Source organism: Populus trichocarpa, chromosome 5 (assembly GCF_000002775.5).
Source record: "Populus trichocarpa isolate Nisqually-1 chromosome 5, P.trichocarpa_v4.1, whole genome shotgun sequence".
Lineage (NCBI taxonomy): Eukaryota > Viridiplantae > Streptophyta > Magnoliopsida > Malpighiales > Salicaceae > Populus > Populus trichocarpa.
Window position 1 is genome coordinate 4,094,463 of NC_037289.2, and position 26,892 is coordinate 4,121,354.

Consider the following 26,892-nt stretch of genomic DNA (forward strand, 5'->3'; position numbering starts at 1 on the left):
TTTTAATTCCCCTTCTAATTTCATCGTTCTTTCATTTTCATTATTTTTTTGTATTTGTATTGAGTTTTTTAATTGCTTTTTCTTTTTCAATTTTAGTTTTTAACATTTAATTTATTTTAAATTAACTTTCATAACTTATTCAAGTTTACTTTTATAAAGTTATCGTGATTTCAAATAAATATCTTAATATTTGATTTGTGCTTGATTTTGTAAGGATATATTTTTTGTTATCATATAATTAAGTAAAAATAAGTTTTTAAAAAATAAAGTCATCAAACCCAATAAAATTCATGACACGGGTCGTGAAACTTGAATTGATCTAATAAGTTATTGTTTCAATATTAAAAATTAATGTCATCTTAACTTTTTTTTATTGGATTATATTAAACTAATTTACATAATTTAATTTTAAATTCAAACTAAATAAATAATTACCTGTTATATTGGATTTAATAATAATTTCTTGCTATCTAAACATTATTTTTCTATATTTATATGTTTTGATATTTTGATCCTATTCAAAGGGTAGCAAAGACATGTAAACTAGTACATATCTAAATAACTAACCATTAAAAAAAAAAAGTAGAAAAACAAAAGTCTGCCCCTGTGGAGATGGAACGACACAAGTCCTGAGAATTTAAGAGAAGTTCAGAGCAAGACAAGCCATTTCATCATCATAATGGGTGTCAAGTGCAAGTACAATGAATGATGTATCCAGTTGAGATATCCTAACATATCCGTAGACCCTAATCTTGTTTTTACATGACCTATCAATTTCATAACATGAAAAATAGAAAAGTATAATTGATAAATTTTTTTAAAATTTTAGTTTATTTTGATATATTAATTTTAAAAATATTTTTTTAAAAAATAAAATAAATTATTTTAATATATTTCTAAAAAAAAATACTTTGAACCGCAATGACTATCACAATCTCAAACAGGTAATTGCATTTTTTTTCGATCACCGGCTAATATGTTTTTTTCTTATATCTTTTCTATTCTAGTGTCTTAAATATATAGAGAAAACATCTCGAATTTGATAATTAAAACTCATGTAAAGTGTCTAGTTCGTTGTTAATCTTATTTCTTTAAAGTTTTTTCCTTGAGCAAAACTATTTTTCGAAAGCAATGCTCGTCTAAAGCAATGCTTAATAGCTTTTCATATTCTGGATAATCAATAAATATCGTTCATGAAACGAGTTTGAAGGGTCAAAATAAACAATAACACTGCAATAAATATGACATGATCATATTGTTTCCATCACGTCACTCTTCATCCATCCATGATCCACCCTTGGATTTTCTAAGAAATTAGTACATAATTAGTCACCACTTACTGTTTTAGTTCTCACAGCCCTGCCCAGTACTGTCCCTTAATTGCTCTCTACTTTGCAGAAAACAGTAATGTAAAAATCAAGGACAGGTAAATTCCTTGCTGCTTCTGTTGGTATGTAAATTATTTAATACTTTGGTTAAAATATGAAGGCATTAATTAACTTAATGTCAGAGTGGATGTTTTAGAATTTAGTAACAATATCTTCAATTTGAACCACCAGACAAATCAAACCAGATCTTCTTAAATTCTTAAATAGACCGTTCAATGCAAAGTTAAGTCAATGTCTTTGATTTTGAACCCAAGGCACCAAGGCACCGGAATCTGGACCCTTTCAATGAGTGTGTTCTGTAAACACGTTGAGCAACCCATCCCAGGGGTCATCTTTTCTAAAGACCGCAGCTCGTTTTAATTTAAAATTTTAAATATTTAAATAAAGTTTTAAGATATAATTTTATATTATTTTTTAACACATTTTATTAAATGAAAATTTTTTAAGTTTAAAACTTACACAAATCTACGTTACATTATATTTATTTTTTATTAAATAGAAAGGGTCATATTTTCTAAAGACCACCGTAAGTGATTTGCAACTCGTTTTAATTTAAAATTTTAAATATTTAAATAAAGTTTTAAGATATAATTTTATATTATTTTTTAACATATCTTATTAAGTGAAAGTTTTTTAAATTTAAAATTTATACGGATTCACATTATTTTATATTTATTTTTTATTAAATAGAATGAGATGGTGAGATTTAAACTCATGGATGATTAGTTAACATGATTTTGATACCATACCACGTCATAGAACCATCTCAATTCAATATCTTAAATTTTTAGATGAAACTGCAACGTCAAAGAACCATCTCAATTCAATATCTTAAATTTTAGATGAAACTGCAAGATATAATTATTTGACACATTGCACAACACAGATTAACCAAACCAAACGGAGGGAATTTCTGGGTTGCGTCTAATGGAGGGAATTCCAAAATGGCATATAGTATGACGTCTAAGATAGAGTTGGCTGAATCTCCACTCACGTCTTTGGATAGCTTCATGAAGAGTTCATGTGCTGTGGTCCTTAATTCTGAGGTGTAGAAAAACAAACTTTAAAGGCAATATTCAACTGTGCTCATATGGAATGCGAGGTCTTTCTTGCTTTTGTCTTATTAGTTTCATCGTGCACTGATCGGTCAGGTGTAAGAATCTAAGCCACGCTACATGGTTTACCAAATTCACAAGTTCTAGGAATTTGCTTTGATGCATACTTAAACCAACCTGGTAAATTTCTTCCACACGTCATGATAAATCTTGGAGGAAAACCTTTTATAGATGATGCAGGATATTTCTTGGTTAGCTTAGCCATTCATGGTGCAGAAAGCGAGAACTTTCATGTTCTTGTCACTGTAGTTTCATGTTGCTATAACCCGTTAGGTTATAAGACCAGACTGCTGCCTTTGAACTAAGGAAACAATCCCCTCCACATGTTATAACAAACTTTGCCTTTGTTCTTGTCATTTGTTGATAACTATAAATCAGATTGTGCAGAACAAAACGTAAAGAAAAGAAAGACAAGTTATGTGGAAGAAGATATATCTTTATTAATTGCATGATTCTCTTAAATAGAGTTTTTGTTTAACAGAAAATTAAACAATGAAATCTGCTGATTACATAGAAAACTACTAATAACAAATCAAGAGATAAAAACAGAATTTATTCCTAAAGACTTGGTCTTCAAGAAGAAATCTTCCAGCTGATCTTCTCCTTAGCAACACTCTTGATCCTCTGCAGCTTTTAAGGCATTCTTTCAACACCCTTTTACGGGTTCTGCATTACTTGGTTGATTAGTTCTAGTAGGAATCTGCTGTTTGCTTGAATATACAGGATGCTAGCTGCTGTTGTGGACCTCATGAAATTGGAAGCACCATCTTTTTGACATCTAGCCAAAATTTTGGACGGTTGTCTGGTGATGCGCATAGCTATAGATACAGTGCGGAGGTGCAATTTCCACCTCTTTTTCACCATTTAGAATCTTGGTAAAGAGAAAATGCTCCATCTTTTTCTTGCTTCCTTCCTTGCCGAAAATTTAGACCAAAGGGTATATTTCTTTGGAACTTTTTGATCACTCATTAAAAGTGTTTACTGCAGAATTAAATAATAAAGAAAGGGAAAAATAACTAATATTTGGATTCTTGACTACAATAGTCTTTCTATGGTGGGCCAGTCCTTCTGCAAAGGCAAGAAGATTACTCTTTTCAGTTCATTTGGCATGCCATATACATCGGAGTGGCCGATGCTAGGCGCGACTGCAATGATCCAGGCTGTCGATGCAGTCCATGCGCCTGTTGTTAAAGCACCACGTCATTGATTTTGCGTTCGACCACATGTTTCAACATTCGGTCAACTTCGCTTAGATGTTTGTGATGTGCGAATCAAAGGTTACAAACATCTGCTCGACTCTGATCAATTATGAATCATGCGATTGAATTGAAGAACGCAGAGACATAAAATATTGAACGTCAATATTTCTTCCTATACAATCAAATTCATTGATGTTTTTTTTTTTTTTTAACAATCAATTCTGAAAAGGTTTGATATATGGGCTGGAAAAGCGAACCCAAATGAGCAGTATTCTATGAAACAATATGCAGACAATTCAACAGCTTTCGGCGACCTAATTGTAACCCATGCTATGCAAATTGCAAATCATCCTATCCCCCATTCACACAAATATCAGAGAAAGTGAAAGGAATATATATCCATAGACAAGAACTTTCAGTCCCATCAATTTCAGTTCCCAGATTGCAACATTAACGATACATGGATGCTGTCTGTTACCATAATATCATGTATTTGAGACAATGCCAGCTTTCTCTGGCATCAATGCTGCTTTGATTGTTTTTGGGTTGAACCATGTGAACCACGGGCATGAACTTTATCTTTTGACAGATAGGCTGTGCTTTCAGTTCTTGGTCAATGGTTTATTGGGGGCAATTTTCATTTTCTGATTTGGAGAAAATGATATTTCAACACCACATCACAAAGCAAGACCTAAAATGTATAGGTGTTAAACCCGGTTTAGTTTAACAAGTTGACTCGAGAAATTTATAAACTAAAGTTTGATTGATACTAAATTTTAAGTTCAATCAAAAAAATATTAACTCGATCAAACTGGATTAACTTGACCAGGTTTTTAAATTTTATTAACCGGTCTAAATTTTGTTGAGTCGACAATAATAATTTATATTTAAAAAAAAAGAGATAATTTTAATAAAAATAATTGACTAGTTAACCTGATGACCAGGAAATTTACATAATGCCTCAAATCTTTTTTCGAATCAATCTCCAGGACAAGAAAGGTAGGGATTTGGCACAGGACACTCATCCATATAATGCAATTTGGCATAACATGAATCCAGTCAGGGTAAAGGGATTTTTTGAGTGATTAATGAATGTTTAATGACTGATAACATAGAAACATGGAGACTTCTTTAATCTATACAAAGATCACATGAAGCCAATACACCAGGAAGTAGGAACAAGACCCCACGTAGGGATAAAAACGCCCAAACTCTTGTGGTTTACAAATGTTTAGGTTCCTAATCCCACCTGGACCTAAGCAGCTTGAGTAACATTCTTGCTTTTGTTTTAGTCCTAGCACTACACTGGCTCTGCAAAAGCAGAAGTAATTGAGTTAAAACTCCTGCACCAATTGCTTCTTCTCGTGCCTGTAAAGAATCTGTGCATATAATCGTCAATGATCGAACAGCGCTTTCGCTGCCTTCGTGCTCTGAAAACCTAAAGACCATCTTAATGAGAGCTTTAATACCATTAGGATTATTGATCAAAGCCGCTTTTGCACTCTCTAGTTCTAGAAGAAGCTCGATTGTTGACAATGCTTTAGGTGCCAAATTTCTTTCATGTCTTTCGGCATCGAAAATGTAGGTCAAGAGTCTATTTATCACACCTTCTTGAACCAAATTCTGTCTATTTGATTCCAAGCAGCATAGTGCAGATATAGCTTTTATTCCGGCGTCAGATGCCTCATATGTTTGGTGAACAAGAAGAATCAGCCCTTTCAAGAGTTTGCGGTTTTTGCCAAGCTTAGCACAGAGTTCTCTTGTCTCCAAGGATGATGATATTGCCTCTATTACTTGGCACAAACTCCTCTTGATCTTGCCAGTTCCTTGATCAAACAAAACCTGAAAGGACTCCAATTTAGACTCTTCGTTTAGCATATTTAAATACTCGTACTCGCCGAGTGACAGCAATCTTAGGACCCAAGAAAGAGCTTGTTCTGCAAACTTAACACATTCTTGAGACAGTTTGGATTCTGTTTTTCCAAAAAGTAGTTCCAATAATAAAGGCAAGAAGCCTAATTGAAGCAAACAAGAATTTCCAGATTGTGATTCCTCTGTTAGAGCTTGGATTTTTTGGAGTGTTTGACACTTGTACTCCAAGGTAGCTTCATCTGATTCAAGATTTTTCTTCAACGAGGCTAAGCAATCAATTGTACACAAAACAGGATCAAACTGAGTGCCCATTTGCAGCCACTGATCAATCAAATGGCGAAGAGTGTGATTAGGAACCATGGATGGATCCTGAAGTTTCTGCATTGTGACAGGGCATGTAAGATTACCAGCAGCAAGCCATTTTTCTATGCTAGATCTGTCATAAGTTTGGCCTGTACATAGAGTTACTGGATCTTTGATCAATTCTAGACTAATTGGACACATGAACAAGTGGGGTATAGTCATTTCTGCTTCTTCCATGTAGGAAGAACAAACAAATGATTTTCTAGAGCAAAAAACAAGAGATACTATTGGTGGTGAAGAGAGGGTACTATTGGCTAAAAAATTTATCACTATCTAACAAATGGATGGTAGCTAAAGTTATTGGTGAACAGGAATTATTTAAATGAAGAAGCTAATTACTTAGTAATCTACAATGCAAGAACTAGGTGTTAAAAAGACAAACCTTAAAGAGCACTCACAAATTAAAAAACTGCAACAAACATAGTGGAAGTGGGCTCTTTTCTTTTCCTTTCCTTTTCAGTACAGATACTGAGGTCCGAAGTGCATAAATGACAGTTGATTGTGAAGTGAAACTAAGCTACCATTGGCATGAGGAAAATAAAAAGGAAGAGAAATGCAAGCAAAGAAGGAAAGATGAGAGAAAAAGGCTCCGCTACCACCTCTAGTTAGCAACAGCAGCATCAGAGGTTTACAAGAGGGAGAAGGGAAGTTTTCTTTATAGATAAGAGAGAGACAGAGAGTGAGAGACAGAGAGAGCGAGCGAGAGAGGGGCAAAAGTACAATCTTAGTTGAAGGAGTTAGATTAGAACACAAGCAACAAACACCAAGGAAGACCAAAAAATATGGGTCTTATCTTAGTGAAAGTGCAAGAGATGGCAACCAATAATATAGATTAAAAATAGGGAATGGTCCCCAAGCCTTGTTCTCTCCTCTCTCTCTGTATCTATCAATGCAGTCAAAACTGACCCACATGAAGAAAAAAGCTAATAATTGTTGATGTCTTTGAAGTTTGAATCCACCCCACAACAGTTGAAAATGAAGTGTCTTTACAAGAGAGAGGGATCGAGAGATGTAATGTTGGTCACAAGACTCACGGGAGTGGCAATAATATGGGAAAGCACTAGCTGATGGAATAATAATAATATCAGCTTTCCTCCAATATGGAAAAACAGAACTGGCTTGTTTGATCACTGCACAGCTTGTTTTTCTCAGCTAAATCATTTCATCGTAGTTGGAAAGATCAGTAGGGCTTATGGGGGCCTCCATAAAGCATAGGGCATTAATCCTTGAACTACTTGAATGATCAAAACATAAAGGAAAGGGCTTCGAAGTTCATTCATTACTCATTTGAAAAAGAAAAAAAATATTGGCTGGATTCTCAGAATTTTACCATCATTTCAAACACCATCTTGATGGTGAAAGACTAAAAAGCATGCCCACATTATATTACAAAAGGATTCCATAAGTTTTTTAAAACATAACTTCAACGTACCCTTTTGATCAAAATCTAAAAGATGCAACCTTTTCCCAAATACTTGCATCAGGTTTCTTGAAACGTGAGCCGAATTTCTAATTAAGCTAGCCAACTTGCATTCAAACATGTTTTTTTTAACCAAATTCAATTGATGATTTGTCCTGAGGAATCTGATTTTTAAACTTGGAAATTGGTGGGCACAAAGATATGTGTTGGTGAATATCACGAAGAAAAAGATATGTGTTGGTGAATATCACCAAGAAATGGTGGACCAAATTCTTACAGGCAAAATAGAATCAATCCATTTCTTTTTAGTTGTCCTGGCAATGACTTTTTGACTTGCCAACATTTCATATGCTACCACTTTGTTTTGTCAATTTACAGCAGCTCGTGGGATCCAGATTTCTTCCATTGGGTAAAATCATGGGATGAGATGATGAATGTGAGTTAGAAGGAAATTCACTATCAGAATTTTGTAATTTACCGGAGAAATATTCTATCGATAATTATACCTTGATCCCATATTGGCATGACTTTTATCAACGGGTTCACATATAATTACTATTTGTTGAAAAACTTATCTCTGATGATTTATATTTTGTCGGTCAGTCTATTGGTAATATAATCATTCATGGATTTACAGATAGAAAAAGCACATCAAACTAAAAAAAATAACCGCTTTATTCCATCGCTATATCCCTTGGTGAATATGACAAATTACCGACAAAAAAACCCGTTTGTAATTCCATCATGATTTTTTCAAACATTAACGACGAAATTAAACCGTCAGTGATTAAATAGTGTTAGTGGCATTTCCACTAATTCCTTTCCAACTATCTGGAATATACCAACGGACTTAATCCATCGGTAAAATCATCAATAATTTTATTAAAATAGTTTCTTAAATCTAATAAACAATGTAAAAAATAATTAAAAGAAATTAAAATCAAATAAAAAAATCAAATGTTTATTATAGCTTCAAAAACTTATCAATTCAAATACAATTCATCTACAAGAGAGGGGCTGAAAGAGGAGGCAGGTCTTCATTGGGATCATAGAGGCGATAAGGGGGAGCATATGTACCCCTCATATGTAATTTTAGTTCCATTTATAATCGTCAGAGTTCGACCATCTCAGCACTAAGTCATTCTATCTCAGTAGCAAGATGGGATGTCCGAGCTTCAACTTGTTAGTTCAAAATCGCTTGGAACTCCGTAGTGTGAGTGCTCAAAACTGATTGTGAGCATCTGATGGTTGAAACATTTCAGGCCGTCTGCAAGTCCTCGACCGTAGAGTTTGAGATACTGTAAACTTGATTTCTATGGAGTTCATCGAACGATCCTACCTCTAACCATAATTATGGACCAAGTTCCTGATGAGTTGAAAGACTATTCCCATATCTCTCTTGCAACTAGATGTTAGATGTTTTCTGAAAAAAAGTCATAGTTATATGAAAATAATAACTTTAGAAAAGAAATTGTTGAAATCCAACATATCACGAACTTATGATTTAGGCTATCCATGAGCTGCTACACCCTTTTTCGACGGACATCATTTTGCATGTGAGTTTCTACAAAGAGCTCTATTGGTCTTGGTTCACGTTCAAGAATCATAGTCTGCAAGAGAAAATTATTGTTAGTTAAACATATTCATATAAAATAACAATTTTAAAAAATGAATGTAATAAAAAAATCTTATCATCCACTTCGCATGCGAAAATGAACGAAATGAATTTGCTGATATGCGTGGTAATGGAACCATGAATCTTATGATATTGCATAAAAACCACTGAATAACTTGAAAGAAAGAACTTAGGTGGGGTTAGGTTGAGGGAAAGGGGTTTGAAGTGTGGTAGAAATATTATATTATAATTGTCGCATGTGTGCGGCGTCGCGACAATCATCCTCCCGGATCAAGATTATCGGGAAAGATATGGGTGGAAAGGACAATAAATTCTTGTCATTTATTAATAAAAAAAGGAATGAGAGTTGCCACCTAATATTTTGGTCACTAGAAACCTAACTAGTCTTACAGTCTAGGTAAGGGGACTGATTACATAAAAGGAAGATATTAACACCCCTAGTACGCCTTACCTGAAATAAACTGCATATTTATTTGTCTTATTTAAACTAAGGTAATGTTGTGTTTTCTAACCGTTAGTCTTTTTAGGGTTTAAGAAAAGTTCTCCTCAATAAGGAGGTCCTTATCTTATTAGGTTAAAACATAATCATTCTAATATAAAAACAGAAAAAATAAAATAAATTGTCTTTTTTTATTTAATATCGAGAATACATCATAGGTATAAGTTCATAATCCTGTATATTAAAAGAAACAAATATTTTTTTGTGTTTTGAAAATGTAAGTCAAGTTCTAACGGATAATCATAAACTAGTTTTAATATCGTTTGATTGATTCTTGTATTTTTTCAAAGCATGATAAAAATACAAATATATATATGAAAATTATAGAATTTTGGCCATATGTACCTTTAAAAATATTTATTTTTTATTTTTTTAGGTTTTGTTTGACAAAAAACTCATCTTTCCTTGTAACAAAACTACCAAAATAGACCTAAGAGGTTTTTTCCAAACACACCTTTAAACCAAAAAAAACCTTTAACAAAAACATGGAAAACCAAACAGGGTCTTAGACCCTTGACTTGATTTTGGCCCGATCGAGTTAACCTAAAAATTTTTGTTTGACTATAAACTGAACCAAAAATCCTGGTTTGACTCGAAAACAAAACCAAAGTTAAAAAACAGATTAAACACCAAAAAATACAAAAACTCAAAATTCTTGAACAAAATGGATCAAACACAAAAAAATAAAGAACACCAAGAACACTTAATTATGTGTATGTCTTAATTTATTTTTTATCAAATATCTTCCCCTCATAATATTTTTTGTTACAAGTCATCCAGAATGATAAAATATTGATAAGTTCTCACTCATAGGCACTTCCCACCGTTGCCATACCTTGGAATGCTATTTATTTTTGTTCTCAAGTAAAGCTTGAAATAACACGAGATAAATGTTGAGATAATAAATATAAACATCACATATCGAAGCCTCAATATGCACCTTGTTTTTTTACTTTTCTCTTAAGGTTGAACAAGTATCTGCATAGAATTAAATGAACATTTTGATTTTTTTAAAAAAAAGAAGACAATAGAAATTTTATTACGATGCATGTGTAATCATTAACCTCTCAAATTGATACATCCATCTATGCTGGAAAGGGCCTTCAGCTTTTGCCTTAAACAGTAAATGAATGAGTAAATGCTATATTAAGTCAAAAAATAAAGGGAATATCATTTCAAGTTTGCAGATTGTTTGGACAATATTCATTTCAAGCCTCTCCATGTATTGTGTATGCAACTTATTAGAGCATATATTTCTAAAAAAATAACTGATTTTCGTGAATGCATATCATATCCCTTTTGGCAATAAATCCTAACAAGCAAGTTGAATGAGTGTTTGTATAAATACGTAACACTCATAACTATTCATTTTATACAATCTGCAATCCTTTAAATTCACCAATCTATATATGTTTGAAACATGTTCATCAAGAAAACATAGACTTCTAAACCATTGGTAGACAAGTGATTATGCATTCTTGTCTAAAGAGAAGTTGACTTTAGGCTTTACGACTCATGACTCATCATAAACCAATTTTATATTTTTACTATAACAAAACAAAGGTATATCCATTATATCCTTTATGTTATCCTTTGTCTTCCCTTTTACGTCCATAATCGTGTAAAAAATATTTTCAAACATGTTCTTTTCAACATGCAAGTCATCAAGGTTATGATAAAAGATATTGATCTTCTAATAAGAAAGCTCTCATAAAATACTTCACTTTTTTCAATTATGGGTCACACTAAAACTAGAAAACTTCTGTTTACTAGATTGAAAACTAAACATAATATCATCGTACTGCAATACCACGCCATATAATTCTTCATCCGATAGTAACTTTACCAACAAATAAGTCATTTTTGTTCCTTTTATACTTATGATATGTTGGCAAGAACCGACGGTGGTCATAAAAAAAATATGATTTACCACTATTTGTTATGTGAAGGCCTTACTATTTTTCATATAGTATGGACATGCTAATTTTCTAACCAGAAACTATTCCAAACACATGAAAATCATTAATAATCTACATCTAAGTTGTCTTCATCTGAAAATTTTATTTTCTCAAGACATCATAAATCAAAGTTCTGGATGACCACAACTGCTTCAACTCATCAATCAACGGTCAAAAATAAACATCTATATTCTGATCTGGATTATTAGGATCGGGTATAATCATAGATAAAAATATGAACTCCAGCCTTATACACTTCCTTGGTAGCAAGTTGTAAACCATGATTAACATTGGCCAACAAGAATAAAGAGTAATAAATGACACAAATTGATTGAATTCGTCTATACATAACCCAAGATGTACGTTCCTTGATTCTATTGATTAATTTTCATCGCATTCATAACCATATTTCTATAAGAATTACTATTGTCATCTATAACTCCATGCACGTTGCTAGAACTATAAGTTGACCTAACCATCCTTTCTATTATGGTATCGTAAGGAACATATAGTTCTACATGTGCAAACCAACACAAGTTTTCTTCATAAACCCTTTTTATAGAAGAAACCTCGTTACAACATCTCGATTGAGAAAATTTTTTATTTTTACACCTCTTACATAGACATCTAATATTGCCTCCACTAATATTTCTCGGATTAGATAGTGCGTAATTAATAAAACCCTCAATTCCATTACAATAATCCATTTGACGCAACCTTTCGGGTGAATCTCGATACACCTATGAATGATCATTCATTACTTATGTCAAACCTATATAGAATATTGATGACAACATGTATTAACTAATTATCTAAACTAAATAAATTAGTTAACATTGGTTTAACTCAAATTTACTTAATCTATTTTAATAGTATTATTAAATCATTATCAATTATCTACATAAATTTAAATTTCTATACATTTACTGAAATTTTCAACTCAACAATAAAATTGACAAAATATAAAACGTAACCATTAAATAAGCCATTATTTATTTCATTACAAAACACCTAATTTACGAATTCAAAATAAATTTCATCAAATTACAAATAAATATAATTTTTTAAAATCTCAAACAAACCCTAAAATGTACAAATTATACATTCATACAACAAATTTCTAAGGGAGAAAGCTATAAAATAAGTAAATACATAAACAAACTACATATACTATAAGAATATAAAATAAAAACTAACATTTTAAAATTAAGTTGGAACAAAAAATGAATAGTTTTTTTTACTTAATATGAGGAATTCTAAATAAAAATGAATCAGAATAAAGATCTTGATAGACTAAGTGTTAGGTGGTTGAATTTAAAAGGGTTAGAGAGAGAGAGAGAGAGAGCAAAAAAAATGAGGAAGGAGAGGAAATTATAACTTAAATATTATTAATAAATTTACAACAAATTTTACCAACAACTCTTCCTTTGCCTTGTTTTAATTATTAAGCCCATTATTCCCTCTTTCAAGGAAACAAAATTATCTTACCCAAATCTGTGAGAGAAATTTGAAGATATAAGTTGCTTACTTATGTCGGTTATAGCAAGAAAGAGACGGCCAACAATAAGACAAAACAAAGTGTTAAATGAAACTTTAAAACTATAAAATTAATTTTGAAGAAAATTTGTCCTTTGAACGCTAGCTTGTCTGCCATTTGAACAATTCAACTGCCACTACTTGTCTAAATTAAATTATATATTGTTTAGTGCAGCAAGAGGCTGGTCAAAAATCAAAAGAGACATAAAATTTGGATTAAAAACTATCAGAGTTTTTAAACTCGATTCGAGAAAACCTAGATTATAAATTTTGATCGGGTTAATTTGAAATTACTTATATATATATAAATTTATGTTATAAATGAGTTTTTGATTGGGTCAACCCAAACCAATCACTCAAGTTTTTCTATTTTTTTTTATTTTTAATAAACCTGATTTGATTCCGGCCTCGGGTCAGACAAGTTTTGGATTGACCGACTAGTCTAGTACGAGTTTTAAAATTACGGTGTCAACCATAACTTCTTTGTTTGAAAAAAAATACTTATCAATTGTATTTTTAATATACAACATTAATTAAATTCACTTATATAAACTTGAAAAGATCTACAATTATATATAGTTTTCTTTAAAAAATATTAAGCACGTATATAAAAATTTTCAAAGATATTTTTTTCTTATAAAGCAAGGTTAAAAAAAATAAACTTTAAGCACTGTATCAACATTAAAGTTTAGTATATTGGTTAAGATAGTAGAAATAGTTTTATGTTATAACATTTTCATATATATATATATATATATATATTACAAATTAACATGTCACACCCCACGAAGAACCCAAGATGTCATATGGGTGACCTAATCTTCTTGTGCTTAGAATCAATTTTGAATTGAAAAAGAAAACAATCAAGGACAATAATATCAATCATGGCAGTGAATTTTACCCTCTTAAAGAAACTTTTTCCCCGAAAAGAACCAATCAATATCGTTGGAGTTGTGGTTTTTCAGCTATGTAATTACTTATAATGCCACTACATGAGAAAGTGCTTGTTAAGAGAATTATTTATTCATTTCATTAAATTACTTAATAATAAATTATTGTTCATACATAAATTGATATTAAATTAATAATAAATTAATGTTCAAACATAAATTTACATTTGATTTGTCCCTTAATTCTTTTTCCAGTAAAAACTTGGTTTTCTCAAAAAAGGGCTCAAGCCCAGTAAATACAGCCCATCAGAAGCCTATATATTTCCAGTCTCCTACAGAAAGACCTGTTTCCTTTTTCTCATTCGGGCCGCTAAAGTACTAATTTAAATCTCGTTAGGTAAATTTTTCTTCCCGGGTTAGTAACATTGTAGGCAACATGTTTGATAAAATGTTTCTATAAGAAATTGACACTTGCTGCTCATCAGTTCATATTTTTGTATGCTTTTATAGTTGGTTTGAACTAACAATTCTTATATTTTCACTTGAATGTTGAAATTTATTGTTGCAGCACATGAGGAGGTGATAAGTTTTTGTGATCGTGAGTGATAGTTACAAAAATGTGGTTTGTTTGGTTGCCAAGAATTTGCAAAGGAAGCTTGCCCAGAAGCAGAATATTGCAAAACATGAATCTTGTTAGGGTCAAGTTATTTGGCTTTTCTTATATGGGTAAGCTCTTAAAGTCTACTCTTTTAATTGATGTGCAAGGCTATTGTTTGTTGAATGATTTGTAATACTTCTGCTGGCCCTTGTTGATTTTGTTTGTTTAAAGACTCAGTTTTGTTTTTTTAGAATGGTTGTGATAATTTTGGATTTAAATGTAGTAGAAAAATAATAGGTAAAGTGGTTTTCTCTTTTCTTATATATATATATATATATATATATATATATATATATACATATTCATTGTCCGGTCATACTCAAGCAAGAATAATGTAGTTGGCTATGAAAAGTATCAGTGTTAGTTGCACTTCACATATTTTCCATTGGCCAAACTTAACAGGGATTGTTGTTGAATGTTGTATGTAACATGAAAGAGAAATTGGTGGGCTTTCTATTGTCTTACCGTGTCCTTCATAGTTGTTCATGAAGTTCTAGTTTGTTAATTTGTTGTATTTATTGAAACAGGAAGACCTTTAGAAAGATCCAAAGCTTGTGCAGACTATTCTACTCTTGCAGACGTTAATGATAACATTGATAAGGGTACTGGAAAAATGACATTAGCGAAGGACTTAGCTTTTGTTGTTGACGAATCCTCCAAAGCTGATGAGAGAAAAGCGAAGAGTCGAATGGAGCTTAAGAGGTCTCTTGAACTTCGTATAAAAAAGAGGGTGAAGGAGCAATATTTTAATGGAAAATTTAAAGATTTAATGACAAAAGTGATTGCAAATCAAGAAACCCTTCATGATGCTTATAATTGTATTCGGATCAATGCGAATGTCGATATAGCATTAGATAATGATAACATATCTTTTGAATCCATGGAAAAAGAGCTCTCCGGTGGATGTTTTGATGTTGGTGGAAATACTTTCTCTATTGCAACAAAGGGTGCAAGAAATGAAATCCTTGTCCTTCCAAAGTTAAAGTTGAAAGTTGTTCAAGAGGCTATTAGAATAGTTTTGGAAGTTGTTTATAGGCCCTACTTTTCCAAAATATCCCATGGTTGTCGAAGTGGACGAGGTCATCATTCAGCATTAAAATACATCACCAAAGATATCTCTAACCCTGACTGGTGGTTTACATTGATCATAAGCAGAAAGCTGGATACCTGCATCCTTAATAAACTTTTCTCCATAATGGGGGAAAAAATACAAGACCCCTGCTTATTTGATATGATCCAAGGCATGTTTGATGCCCAGGTACTCAATATGGAATTTGGGGGTTACCTAAAAGGCCATGGTCTTCCGCAAGAGGGAGTGTTGTCTCCTATATTAATGAACATATACCTTGATGTTTTTGACCATGAATTGCACAGACTTTCAATGAAATATGAAGCTTTGAATCCAGATGTCCATTTTGGTGGAGAGCAGCTCCACTCCAAGTTGCGCAGCTGGTTTAGGAGGCAGCTGAAAGGAAATGATATTAAAAACAGCAGTAAGGAGGGTTCAAGAATTCATTCTTGTCGCTTCATGGATGAGTTATTTTTTGCAGTTTCTGGATCCAAAGATGTTGCAATTGATTTCAAGTCTGATGTTGTAAATTACTTGCACAATTGCTTGCACTTGGATGTTGATAGTGAAGCAGAAATATTACCTAGTGCTGGACCTCAAGCAATTTGCTTTTTGGGCACTTTGATTAGAAGAACTGTGAAAGAAAGTCCAGCTATAAGGGCTGCCCACAAGTTAAAAGAGAAAGTCAAGTTGTTTGCTTCGCAGAAACAAGAGGCTTGGGATGTTGGGACAGTTAGGATTGGGAAGAAATGGTTAGCTCATGGTTTGAGAAAGGTTAAGGAGTCAGAGATCAAACATTTAGCCGATAGAAGCTCTCTTTTGAACCAAATTTCCTGTTTCCGCAAAGCTGGAATGGAAACTGATCATTGGTACAAGTTCCTACTTAAAGTATGGATGAAAGACATTAAAACCAAAGCAGCAGAGAGTGAGGAATTTGTTTTGTCCAAGTATGTTGCTGAACCGGCTGTTCCACAAGAACTCAGAGAATCCTTTTATGAATTTCAGAAGCATGCAGAGGAATATGTTAAATCTGAGACTGCAATGACTCTTGCTCTTTTGCCACGCTCTAGCTCCTCCTCTGAAACCATTACGGAGATCATTGCTCCTGTTAATGCCATTAAGAAGCGTTTGTTACGATATGGATTGACCTCTTCCCAAGGTCACTCCCGTGCCATTATTCAACTAATTTTACAAGACAACATCCAGATCATTGATTGGTTTTCGGGTATTGTTTGTCGTTGGCTTAGGTGGTTTAGTGATTACCAGAACTTCGCTGAGTTAGAGCTCATAATCAGGAATCAAGTTAGGAAATCTTGCATTCGGACTTTAGCAGCAAAGTACCGAGTTCATGAAAGTGCAATAGAGAAACGTTTTGATTTAGAACTGAGCAGGATCCCTTCCACCCAAGAGGAAGAGCAAGAGATGGAAAATGAGAAGCCTCACTCTCTAGCTTTTGATAATGATGAGGCGCTGATGTATGGAATTTCTTATAGCGGCTTATGTTTACTGTCATTAACTAGAATGGTGAGTCAGTCGCGGCCTTGCGGTTGTTTTGTTATGGGGTGTCCAGCTGCAGCACCAAGTGTTTATACTATTCATGTGATGGAAAGACAGAAGTTCCCTGGATGGAAGACAGGATTTTCAACTTGTATTCATCCCAGCTTGAATAAAAGGCGAATTGGATTGTGTAAACAGCATCTAACGGATTTATATGTGGGTCAAATATCCCTTCAATCCATTGATTTTAGTTCATGGAAATGAAGCTGTTCACTGCAATGAACAGAATAAGGTATAAAAATGATAGATGCCTGGCCATTAACTATCATTTTTAAGAAACCAGGGAAGCTGGCATCAAGGCTTTAAGGGCCAACATTAAGAACCTCCTTAGGCTTGCTTTTTGAAGAGCCACATGTACCCATGTTTTGAACATGCAGAAAGTGCTGGAAGCCAAAGAAGATTCCTACTCTTTGTACAAAGGAGGGCGCGGTATATGGATAAGCATCAACATAGCTGTAAGTTTGTGATATTTGTGTGTGTGAGCACATACATAGCACTCTAAAGAGTACCTGAGAGCAGGATCTATATATGTCAGTAGTAAAATTAGTTTTTCTATGCTGACAAATGTTCACATGCTTAGCAGCTGTTTTACAATCTTATGCTAGTACTAAGGGTGGAATTCCAACAATGTTTTCTGCATTTAGCAGTTCATATTCTCCATTCATCAGAATGAAATTCTAATCATACCTGTTTGGATGGTCTTGAAGGTTCAGGATTCGGCTGTTCCTTCAAAGTCACAAGTTTTCTTTCTATATCAGTAGAGTGGACACCCTAAGCTGCAAAAACTGGAGAAAAATTGAAACCTGAGGTAGAACATGCAACTTTTCATCTTCTTGTCATGTCCAATGCATGTTGAGTTGTGGCTTAAATTCGTGAGTTGGTTTAGGTTAGATTGGTAATTGCATGGTGTGGTGTCTTAAACAAGAATGGAATGTGTTGACACATTGTGTTTAGGAAAAGGATTTTTCTTGTTGAAGTTGGACTTGGAAGTATTTTTTCTAATGAAAGAAAGATTCTTTTCTAATGAAAAACCTTTTTTGGTAGTAAAAATAGCATGTGTAGTGGCTAGTTTATGTGTGCCTCCGATATTGATGGTGTGTGGTGGCAACCAAAAGAATTGGTGCAGTAGGCAAAGTCTTTAGCCATAAAGAATTAGTGTGGTATTTTTTCTTGTGAATGATTTCTTGGGTGTAACCGTGCTTTGAGTAGTGAGATGTTTGTATCCTGTATTTGATAGTGAAGTTTTGTGGAGTAGGCTTTGCCGAACGATGTTATGTTTCATGTCCCTTTTATTTGTGCTATTACTTGGTTTGCGTGGATTTTGCACAACAATGCACATTCTCGGTGATGTCTTTAACAACAGGATTTCACAGAACCCTGGCATGGAGCTAATTTTAAGCATACTTTTATAAAAACAGTTATGTTTATACTACATTCAGTCATACTTCTCAATGTGGTTTTGCTGTCAAAGGCTGGTAGAGTTATAAACTGTAAGATAGTTGGAATCGGAGCAATCTGTTTAAAATCATCTGAAATATCTTATATATTTATAGGCTGCAGAATCTTGTCAATGCTATCATTTCCATATTCCTTCATCTGCTCATCTTTTGAATGTTGTTTGTTGATATTTTATTCCATTCCTTTCTTGAACGGACAAATAAAAGATTTTCCTTTCTTGGTGCAGGGGTGGCTGTTTTCAGTGTCCCAGCTTTGAAAGATCAAACTGTGAGGATGATGAAGCTTAAAGGTAATTGAACAAAACTAGTGCTTCATAAAACTGACATGTCTTATGATTAATCACTGCATTTGCTGTTGCTTGGAAGTCTAGTAAAGAGAAGCACGTAAATCATCTAGCAAGGCTTAGCACCTTCACCTCAATAGCTGGGGTGGCAATGTTGGCCTGACATGAAGTGACTGAGAAAACCTAAGTTCAACACAAGAATATGACTTGAAAATGAAGTAACTAATAAAAGATTACAGGTTAAAATAAAGACATTATACAATAACATGATGAAACAGGATTCTTAACATCAGCATAACTAGCCAACACCAAATTGCCCCCCCAGTGAGGGCACAATACATCTGCACATAAGTTTTGCACACAGATTTCAAGAAGCATGCCCGTGCCTAATATTTTTTTTATTAAAAGATGAGATTACTAGAGCTATGAGAAATTTGTGATTTTGAGATGCAATCTACCTCAAGCCTTCACACTTACTAGATGCAATTATGAGTTTTTCTCTTTAACAATCTCTCTGAAGAATTTTGTGCTACAAACAACTTCATTCAAAGGTCTTTATCAAACTATGTGCTAATAATTTAATGAGTGCCCACATGATTACTGTAAAACTCAATGGATGTGATCACATAAATCTCACTATGAGACCTTACTGTCGTGCTGCACTCATTTTAGGCTTCGATTCATTTTCCAGCTTTTGCAATCTGTATAATGATTTGCTCTTAAGCATTTCTTTGAACTTAATTCAAAATCAATTCATATGAGGCTGGAAATCACAATTGTAACTTCCAATGTAATGAGAGAATAATTCCTATTGTAAGGTGTAAATAATTTATATATATATATATATATATATATATATATATATCTTGCTAAAAGTTGGAGTTAAAGCTAAGTAAGAAAACTTTCAAACTATATCTGGCAGTGTTCGCAAACTACAATCCAGATTATATTTTCTGACTCTGTTTCCTTTAGAAAATATGACGCATTACTAAGTAAGTGGTGTTTGGGGTTATGTGTTGAACACAGGTTGCCTCATTGGCCTATTCACCATCTGCACGCTGCTGAACTGTTCCTCTGGTTGAGCAGGGGCATGAGGTGTTCCTAACTCCCCCCCTTCTGGCTCTAACCCAACACACTGTTGTACCACCAGAACCAAAACTGTTGCTGCAAAATCTGATGACGCTAACAAATCCCCAATTGCACCAAGCTCTGTGCACTCACTCCAATCTGTAAGGCCCGCTGTAACTGGTGAAATCATCACATGTCCTCTACCCACTATGAACAAGTCGTGATGATTGTCCATTGACCTCATTGCTGCCACTGTTTCCTCACCATTGTTGACCACCTTCTCATTGTAACGTATGGACCCATCATGAGCAGTCTGGATCCTGAATTCATTAACATATTCTTCATCAAGGTTCTTCTCATTTTTATTTTCTGTTTCCACGGTGAGCATTCCAGAGTCGTCAGGTTCTATTGCATCCTCACCTGGAATGAACCTCATCACAGTGAGCTTAATTGCTGGATGCTCAGACATCCTCCATATTAGTGGCAGAAAATTTGCATGTCAATGGCAGAAATTATGGCAGATTCTTGGCAGAAATTGTGCCTGAAAATGGGGAAGTTTGTCCCCCATTTTCAGCTATAAATAGAGAGGCTTAGAGAGAGCAAAGGGGGACAACAAAGACACTAAACATGTAGTAGAAGGAGCTGCCTTCATTGGCAGCAGCAGCTGCAGATTGGCAGCATATAAAGTGTTGTTTTACAGCAGCCTCTTGCTATTGTAAATTTCCTTCAACAACATACTTCCAAACTCTTGTGTATTCTAACACTCCATGCATATGATAGTGCCTCTCTATCATATGTGCCCCCAATGAAGAGTACTGCTATATGGTGAGATGCCTGGTTTAAGGCTAAATAAGTAGACCCACTTAGCCTTCTCCCTACGAGAATCCCAATAGAGCAGGGTGTTTTGGCTAATACATTTTGGTTCACCATTCTGAAAGCTGGGTTGGTGACTTCCATTCCACCATCAACTGTTAGCTGTTTGTGGAAAGGGATGATAATTAAAGCAACCAGTTTTTCCTCAGCCAAGTTACATGTCTTCATGCATGGTGGAATAAGAGGAAATGGTAGTCAAGGCTTGCACAGAAACACAATCTTGCTATTCATAATTCTCGAATGCATTGATGATGTTATCAGATTGAGCTTGGGTGTCGTTGAGGGCGGGGCGGCCAGATTTTCTTGTGTTATGGATTATAAGCATTGCTGAGGCACGGCCAGTGAGTTCAACTAGGTGGACCACATAGACACACATGGGGGACCTTTTAGTTGGGTGGGAGGCTTCCAAGAGATTATTGATTGTTGGGACGTTGAGATGAGTGTGTACACATAGTAATACCCTAAACTCTGCATCTGGTTTTGACCTCTGAATTGTTCTCTATTTGTAATCAGGAACCTCCTCCCAGGTCTGTATATGATTGTTACAGTGGGCGTGATAATTGCAGTAATAATCACAGATACAATCACCATCATTGCAGAGGACTCATCATCTAAGACCTGCAAGTCATCTGTGTTTTATCTCTGAATTCTTTTGTACATATGCAAAACATAAGATTTGAGATGAGAAGTAAAGTTGCTGCATTTGATGAAGAGGCAAGTGAAAAGAAGAAAGAAAGCCTTTTGCTTTTGTCATGTATGTGAAAATGAGGAAAGAGTGGAAGATGGGATGGAGGGAAAGAGAAAGAAGAAGGTAGTACGGTTCATCTTCGATGGCTGCCCGCCCCATTTGGAAGCTCTCTTTCGTGGTGCTAAACCAGGTAGAAGAGAACTCTATTTTAAGTGCATCCCATATCAAGTCAAAATGTCAAATACTTCTCTTTAATAGCTTGTACTGAATTTTTTATTTTTTTATTTTGTGAAGAGGCTAAATCGTTATTATACCATTTTAATAAATAATGTAATGATTGTGGAGTTACAATGTTTAATTTTGTTTTGATTGAGTATAAGTTAATTTAAAAATAACTTATTAAATAAAAAATAAATGAATAGATAAGAAATCTCCATAATGTATTTTTTTCATTGAAGTAAAGGAATGGTTTTTCTACCCCATCTGTTTGGTTCGATGAAGAGAAATATCGTTGGATTACCTAAGTTTTTTCCTCAAACGATTTGGTATATTTAAAAGAACTTAATAGATTTTCTTATACCAACTTTTAAAACTTGAATCTTTTTTTTTAAAGTACCATAAGACAATTTTTACGGTTTATAATCCATTTTTATGTTAAAAATTCTGCCCACTTTCTAAGAAAAAAAATATTTTAAAAACTTAATTTAGAAAATAAGAAGAAGATTGATTGTTAGTAGGATATAACTCAAATATGATATCTTTGACTCAAGGTTATCCGACATGATCAGTTACAAGTATGCTACAATTATACAAAACACAACCATGGTGGTCGTGTGGTTACCACTCATGCACACCAACTAAACTACTCTCTTATTAAATATTGAGCAGAGACAAGATAAAGAAATAGGAGTGAGCAGGGATCTACCATCTACCAGGGATGTCCATAAATTTTGTAAGCATTATTGCAAAACCCAAAATCACAATCACAACAAACCCTTTTCTTGTTTCCTCTCCTCTCCTCTTTTTCTCTAACAAAACCAAAACGAAACCCTCTATTCTAACAGCATTTTCTTCGATGTCTTACGATAAAGAACTTGCTGCTGCCAAGAAAGCTGCCTCTCTCGCTGCCCGACTCTGCCAGGCACGGTCCCTTTCTTTGCCTCTTCCTGCTTTTCTTTGTTTGTGTACGCCTAGAGGGTACGTTGTTCTGAGATTGGGTCTGTTTGGATTTTTTGTATTGTGTTTTTCGTTGTTGAAAGATTGTGTTGGTTGGTTTTGCAGTGTGAGATCTTTATTTGAGCATGACCCAGATGCTGAATTTGTTGTTTGAGTGATGCCCTCATTTTGAAAATTTTGAAATCCATGTATTTTTTTTTCCTTTTTGGGTTATATCTGTTGTTGTTGTGTGGTGGGTTTGGGGGGTATAAAGTTCTTTACTTGGAGCATGACCCAGAATCTTGATTATGTTTTTACTCTTGTGGTGAATTTGGTTTTTATTTTCTGGTTAAAACTTTGTTTCTTGTGATCATTTTTATTTTGTTTAGAGAAATTTTGGATGGATGACTGAAAGGGGGAAAAAGGGAAGAGATGGAGACGGTTGAATGGAAAGCATGCTACAGTTAGAGGGAGTTAGCTTTTCTGATGCTTTTTATTATACATTTTGCGGGCAACAGATTCTCATCTTCCATTGAGATGAGGTGTTTTTGTGGGAAAAAAAATATTCACCAATATATAAACTACCGTTGCTGGTGATTTCAAGAAAATTTTACATGGTTTTCAGTGGAAATCTTAACAAATGCAGTGTGGTGAAGGATACTCGAAGATATGTTGGTAAATGGTGTCAGTCGTTGATGTGATTGAATTATACTGAACAAAGACCCTTTTGTGCTAGCACTCTCAAAGGAAATAATGAGGAGAGACCTAGAAAAGTGTTGTATTAGGACAAGATATATCAGTCTGCAAAGTGAGGTTTCCCACTTGGCCACTATCATTTCTCACGCTACACAGCTTTGGTGTGCTAGATATTTGATATATCAAGTGCAATTGTCGTACTCTAATATAATCAAAATTGAAATACTTAAGAACATTGCCTGTCTTCATTCTGGTCATTTGGTTTCCATTTAGTGCAATTTTGAATGCATTATGAACCTGTATTACCCTCACACTTTTTTTTTTTGCATGTGGAGATTAAATTTAGGATTTGGCAAAATGTTTGCGTGGAGGTGCAATTTGACTTTTGCATACTGAAATACACCTTAAGTGCTTTAAGCATATATCTTCCAAGAATATACCAGGATTTTCCCCCCCCTTGTAATCGATTCTCTGAGATTATTCCCATGATGTTGGGCTTGAATTGATAAATAATCACATCCTAAGGTTTTATTTGCTTATTTATGTTTTTGTTTCCTGTGCGTGTTCTGTATAATTTTCTTCCCCTGTCAGACCAATGAAACTTGATTTTTGTGGCATTTGTTAGTCACCCTGTGATTAATTGTTTCATTATTTAAACCATATCTTGTTAACATGATTTTATCCCTTTTCAGAGCATTTTGCATCCTGGCCACAAGTTTTTTAAATAGCTTGTATAGGGATATCTTTTCTTGTTATCTATAGCTGATTTCAAATATTTTTGCTTTCCTTCAGAAGGTGCAAAAAGCTATTTTGCAATCGGATGTCCAATCAAAATCAGATAAAAGTCCCGTCACAGTTGCTGATTATGGTTTGTTGCTAAACAATCCTATGAAATTATGTTGCTTATGTGCATTACCCTTTGTTTTTCCTTCCACTGATAGACTATTAATTTTTTTCTCACATGCTTAAAAATGCTTTTTAGTCAATAGCCTGATGATTTATACTGTTGACTTTTTTCTTTATTCCTTTTTACCATAGGATGTTATATTTGCTAAAGCTATGTCTATAATTTCAAAAAGACAAGTGGCAAGCTATAAATAAGTTTATTTTCTATTTTCATGTGCCAATTTTAGGAGCTGGGATGTATCCACTTGATTACTATGGATGGTTGTGGTGTACTATCTATGAGTGGTTTTTCACCTTGACATATGCTACTTCTTATCTGTTTTGAAGTTGTATTGTGAATGAGAACCACATTTAATTGTAACGATTCTCTTCTAGTGAATATGTGAATGTCTTGCTTCTACAGTCTCAATGCATTGGGTTTTAGTTGAATTTTCTCCATTTTTCAGTGTTTGGAACAAAGCTTTTTGTTAGATCTTTATGCTGTGGATAATTTATTTTCTTAATATATTTCTTTCAGCTTTTAAGGTTGGTGCAAAAGAAACTGCAGTTAATAACCCTTTTTGACACTTTCCTTTGATTCTAGGCTCTCAAGCACTAGTTAGTTATGTTCTGCAGAGGGAGCTTCCTTCTGAACTATTTTCATTAGTGGCTGAGGAGGTAAATGGTTGGAATTTTAGAATTTTTCTAGGACATGCAGAAGCTTTTCTCTTTCATTGTTTATATATCAAATTCACTAACATAACTTTTGGGGAATATTTCTAGGATTCGGAAGATCTCCGCAAGGATGGTGCCCAGGAAACTCAAGAGCGCATTACAAAACTTGTTAATGATATTCTAGCTAGTGATGGATCATATAGTGATTCTATTTTATCCACGGATGATGTTGTCAAGGCCATTGACTGTGGCAAATCTGAAGGTGGTTCACGAGGCAGACACTGGGTTCTGGATCCTATAGATGGTACTAAAGGGTGAGTTTTGAAACTTGGTTTTTGAAATGAATGACTGTGCTGTGAAGGCATATGCTACCATGATTTTTTGCAATGTGAGAAGTAGGCATCCACGACACCATAATAGGATGAAGTTGTGCTTCTTAACTACAACATACATGCTTTTGATTGAATGTGCACCTTTTTTTTTTTGCAAGGCTGTCATTTTCCTCTTTTATTTGCTCAATGAACTCGCTATGGAAAATTAAATCATGCTAATGGAATTTTATATAGGTTCTTAAGAGGAGATCAATATGCAATAGCTTTAGCATTGCTAGATGAAGGGACAGTAGTGTTGGGTGTCTTGGCTTGTCCCAATCTTCCAATAACTTCCATTGCTGGTGGTGGCTCTCACCATTCTTTGCCTGGTGAAGTTGGTTGCCTTTTCTTCTCTGTAGCTGGTGGTGGTACTTACATGCATTCACTGGATAGCTCTTCAGCAGTGAAGGTCAGTGCACTAGATATATTATTTCCAGATGACATGTATTCCCATGGTTGTCTGTGATTTGTATCAAATGTCTTCTTGGTATCGTGCAGGTGCAAGTCAGCTCTATTGACAATCCTGAAGAAGCTTCATTCTTTGAATCATATGAAGCAGCACACTCCATGCATGATCTATCCAGTTCTATTGCCAAAGTATGACCATTCTCCATGCTACCACAACCCTCCCTCTATCACTCTTCCAAAAAAAGAAAAAAAAAAAGATTTTAGTTGCAAAATTCTGAATGTTTAATTTCTGGACAGAAACTTGGTGTCAAAGCACCACCAGTTAGAATTGATAGCCAAGCAAAGTATGGCGCTCTGTCCAGAGGAGATGGGGTCATTTATCTGCGATTCCCACATAAAGGTTACCGTGAAAAAATATGGGATCATGCTGCTGGATACATAGTGGTCGCAGGTATAGAAAATATTCACTTGCCATTATTTTTTAAGGTCACACGCACCAAAGTCGGGTTTAAGGACAGAAGTAGCCATAATTTGTAGAACTTCAGAATAACTGCTTTCCTCTAACATATATGTCCTAATTTGTGTAGGTATTTCATATTGTTATAGGCCTTTAGTGCTTGAATTTTTGGATAAAATTTGAACCAACATCTTGTTTACGTTGTGTTGTTGTCAAATGACATCTGCAGAAGCTGGGGGGGTGGTCACTGATGCTGCAGGGAACCCCTTAGATTTTTCAAAAGGAAGATACCTGGATCTTGACACTGGCATCATTGTTACTAATCAGAAGTTGATGCCATCACTTTTAAAGGCTGTTAGAGAATCCATTGAGGAGAAAATTTCATCGTTGTGATTCTTTCCTGATGAATGATTGCCTTTTCCTTTGCTAAGTTGGTTAGCAAGTTGAATCATCTCTACATCTTGAATCTTCCAATGTTTGCCCAATGTCTGCTGGGCACGAAACTCTTGCTATTTAAGAATCCAAATATATTATCTGATGCTTAGCAATTATATGAATGCGATGCTTCTAAGCTGGAAAAACTTGGGGTTCCAAGAGCTTACTGACGAATATTTGTCAGCTATTTTTTGGCCTTGACAAAATGACCGTTCTTTAGAATTTGTGCATGCCAGCCATTTTTCCTTATGAAAACATGAAAGGCTTTTCCCCGAATTTA

At 34.2% G+C, this 26,892-nt stretch overlaps 3 protein-coding genes and 1 pseudogene across 6 annotated transcripts; 2 read left to right on the forward strand and 2 right to left on the reverse strand.

The window, feature by feature from the left end:
- Window positions 1–4,747: 4,747 nt before the first annotated feature.
- LOC18099033 (U-box domain-containing protein 25) lies at window positions 4,748–6,731 on the reverse strand. 3 transcript variants are annotated; one of them, XM_024601073.2, is made up of 2 exons: window positions 6,336–6,731; window positions 4,748–5,952 (listed from the first exon to the last, which is right to left on the reverse strand). In XM_024601073.2, the coding sequence occupies exon 2, from the start codon at window positions 5,932–5,934 to the stop codon at window positions 4,942–4,944; it is 993 nt and encodes a 330-aa protein (XP_024456841.1). In that variant the 5' UTR covers window positions 5,935–5,952; window positions 6,336–6,731; the 3' UTR covers window positions 4,748–4,941. The 3 variants fall into 3 exon arrangements, with proteins under 3 accessions (XP_024456841.1, XP_024456840.1, XP_006382863.1); XM_024601072.2 differs by having other exon boundaries at window positions 6,320–6,731; XM_006382801.3 differs by having other exon boundaries at window positions 4,748–6,731.
- Window positions 6,732–14,225: 7,494 nt separating this feature from the next.
- LOC112327491 (nuclear intron maturase 4, mitochondrial) lies at window positions 14,226–21,888 on the forward strand. 2 transcript variants are annotated; one of them, XM_024600787.2, is made up of 6 exons: window positions 14,226–14,273; window positions 14,445–14,602; window positions 15,062–17,615; window positions 17,868–17,968; window positions 18,845–18,907; window positions 19,928–21,888. In XM_024600787.2, exons 2-3 carry the CDS (start codon window positions 14,494–14,496, stop codon window positions 17,362–17,364), a joined length of 2,412 nt encoding a protein of 803 aa, XP_024456555.2. In that variant the 5' UTR covers window positions 14,226–14,273; window positions 14,445–14,493; the 3' UTR covers window positions 17,365–17,615; window positions 17,868–17,968; window positions 18,845–18,907; window positions 19,928–21,888. The 2 variants fall into 2 exon arrangements, with proteins under 2 accessions (XP_024456555.2, XP_024456556.2); XM_024600788.2 differs by lacking the exon at window positions 17,868–17,968.
- Window positions 19,756–21,689, reverse strand: LOC18099034 (cation/H(+) antiporter 15-like; annotated as a pseudogene).
- Window positions 21,889–22,280: 392 nt separating the features above from the next.
- LOC7479141 (SAL1 phosphatase) lies at window positions 22,281–26,758 on the forward strand. The gene is made up of 8 exons (XM_002306217.4): window positions 22,281–22,671; window positions 24,174–24,249; window positions 24,871–24,944; window positions 25,050–25,255; window positions 25,508–25,721; window positions 25,811–25,909; window positions 26,018–26,171; window positions 26,407–26,758. The coding sequence occupies exons 1-8, from the start codon at window positions 22,468–22,470 to the stop codon at window positions 26,568–26,570; spliced, it is 1,191 nt and encodes a 396-aa protein (XP_002306253.2). The 5' UTR covers window positions 22,281–22,467; the 3' UTR covers window positions 26,571–26,758.
- Window positions 26,759–26,892: the final 134 nt, after the last annotated feature.

Coding starts and splice junctions, on each gene's coding strand:
- LOC18099033 (XM_006382801.3), bottom strand. CDS start 6,114: ATGGAAGAAGCAGAAATGACTATACCCCACTTGTTCATGTGTCCAATT.
- LOC112327491 (XM_024600787.2), top strand. CDS start 14,494: ATGTGGTTTGTTTGGTTGCCAAGAATTTGCAAAGGAAGCTTGCCCAGA. Junction 14,603..15,061: donor ATTTGGCTTTTCTTATATGG/GTAAGCTCTTAA, acceptor TTATTGAAACAG/GAAGACCTTTAGAAAGATCC.
- LOC7479141 (XM_002306217.4), top strand. CDS start 22,468: ATGTCCATAAATTTTGTAAGCATTATTGCAAAACCCAAAATCACAATC. Junction 22,672..24,173: donor TCGCTGCCCGACTCTGCCAG/GCACGGTCCCTT, acceptor GCTTTCCTTCAG/AAGGTGCAAAAAGCTATTTT. Junction 25,910..26,017: donor TATCCAGTTCTATTGCCAAA/GTATGACCATTC, acceptor ATTTCTGGACAG/AAACTTGGTGTCAAAGCACC.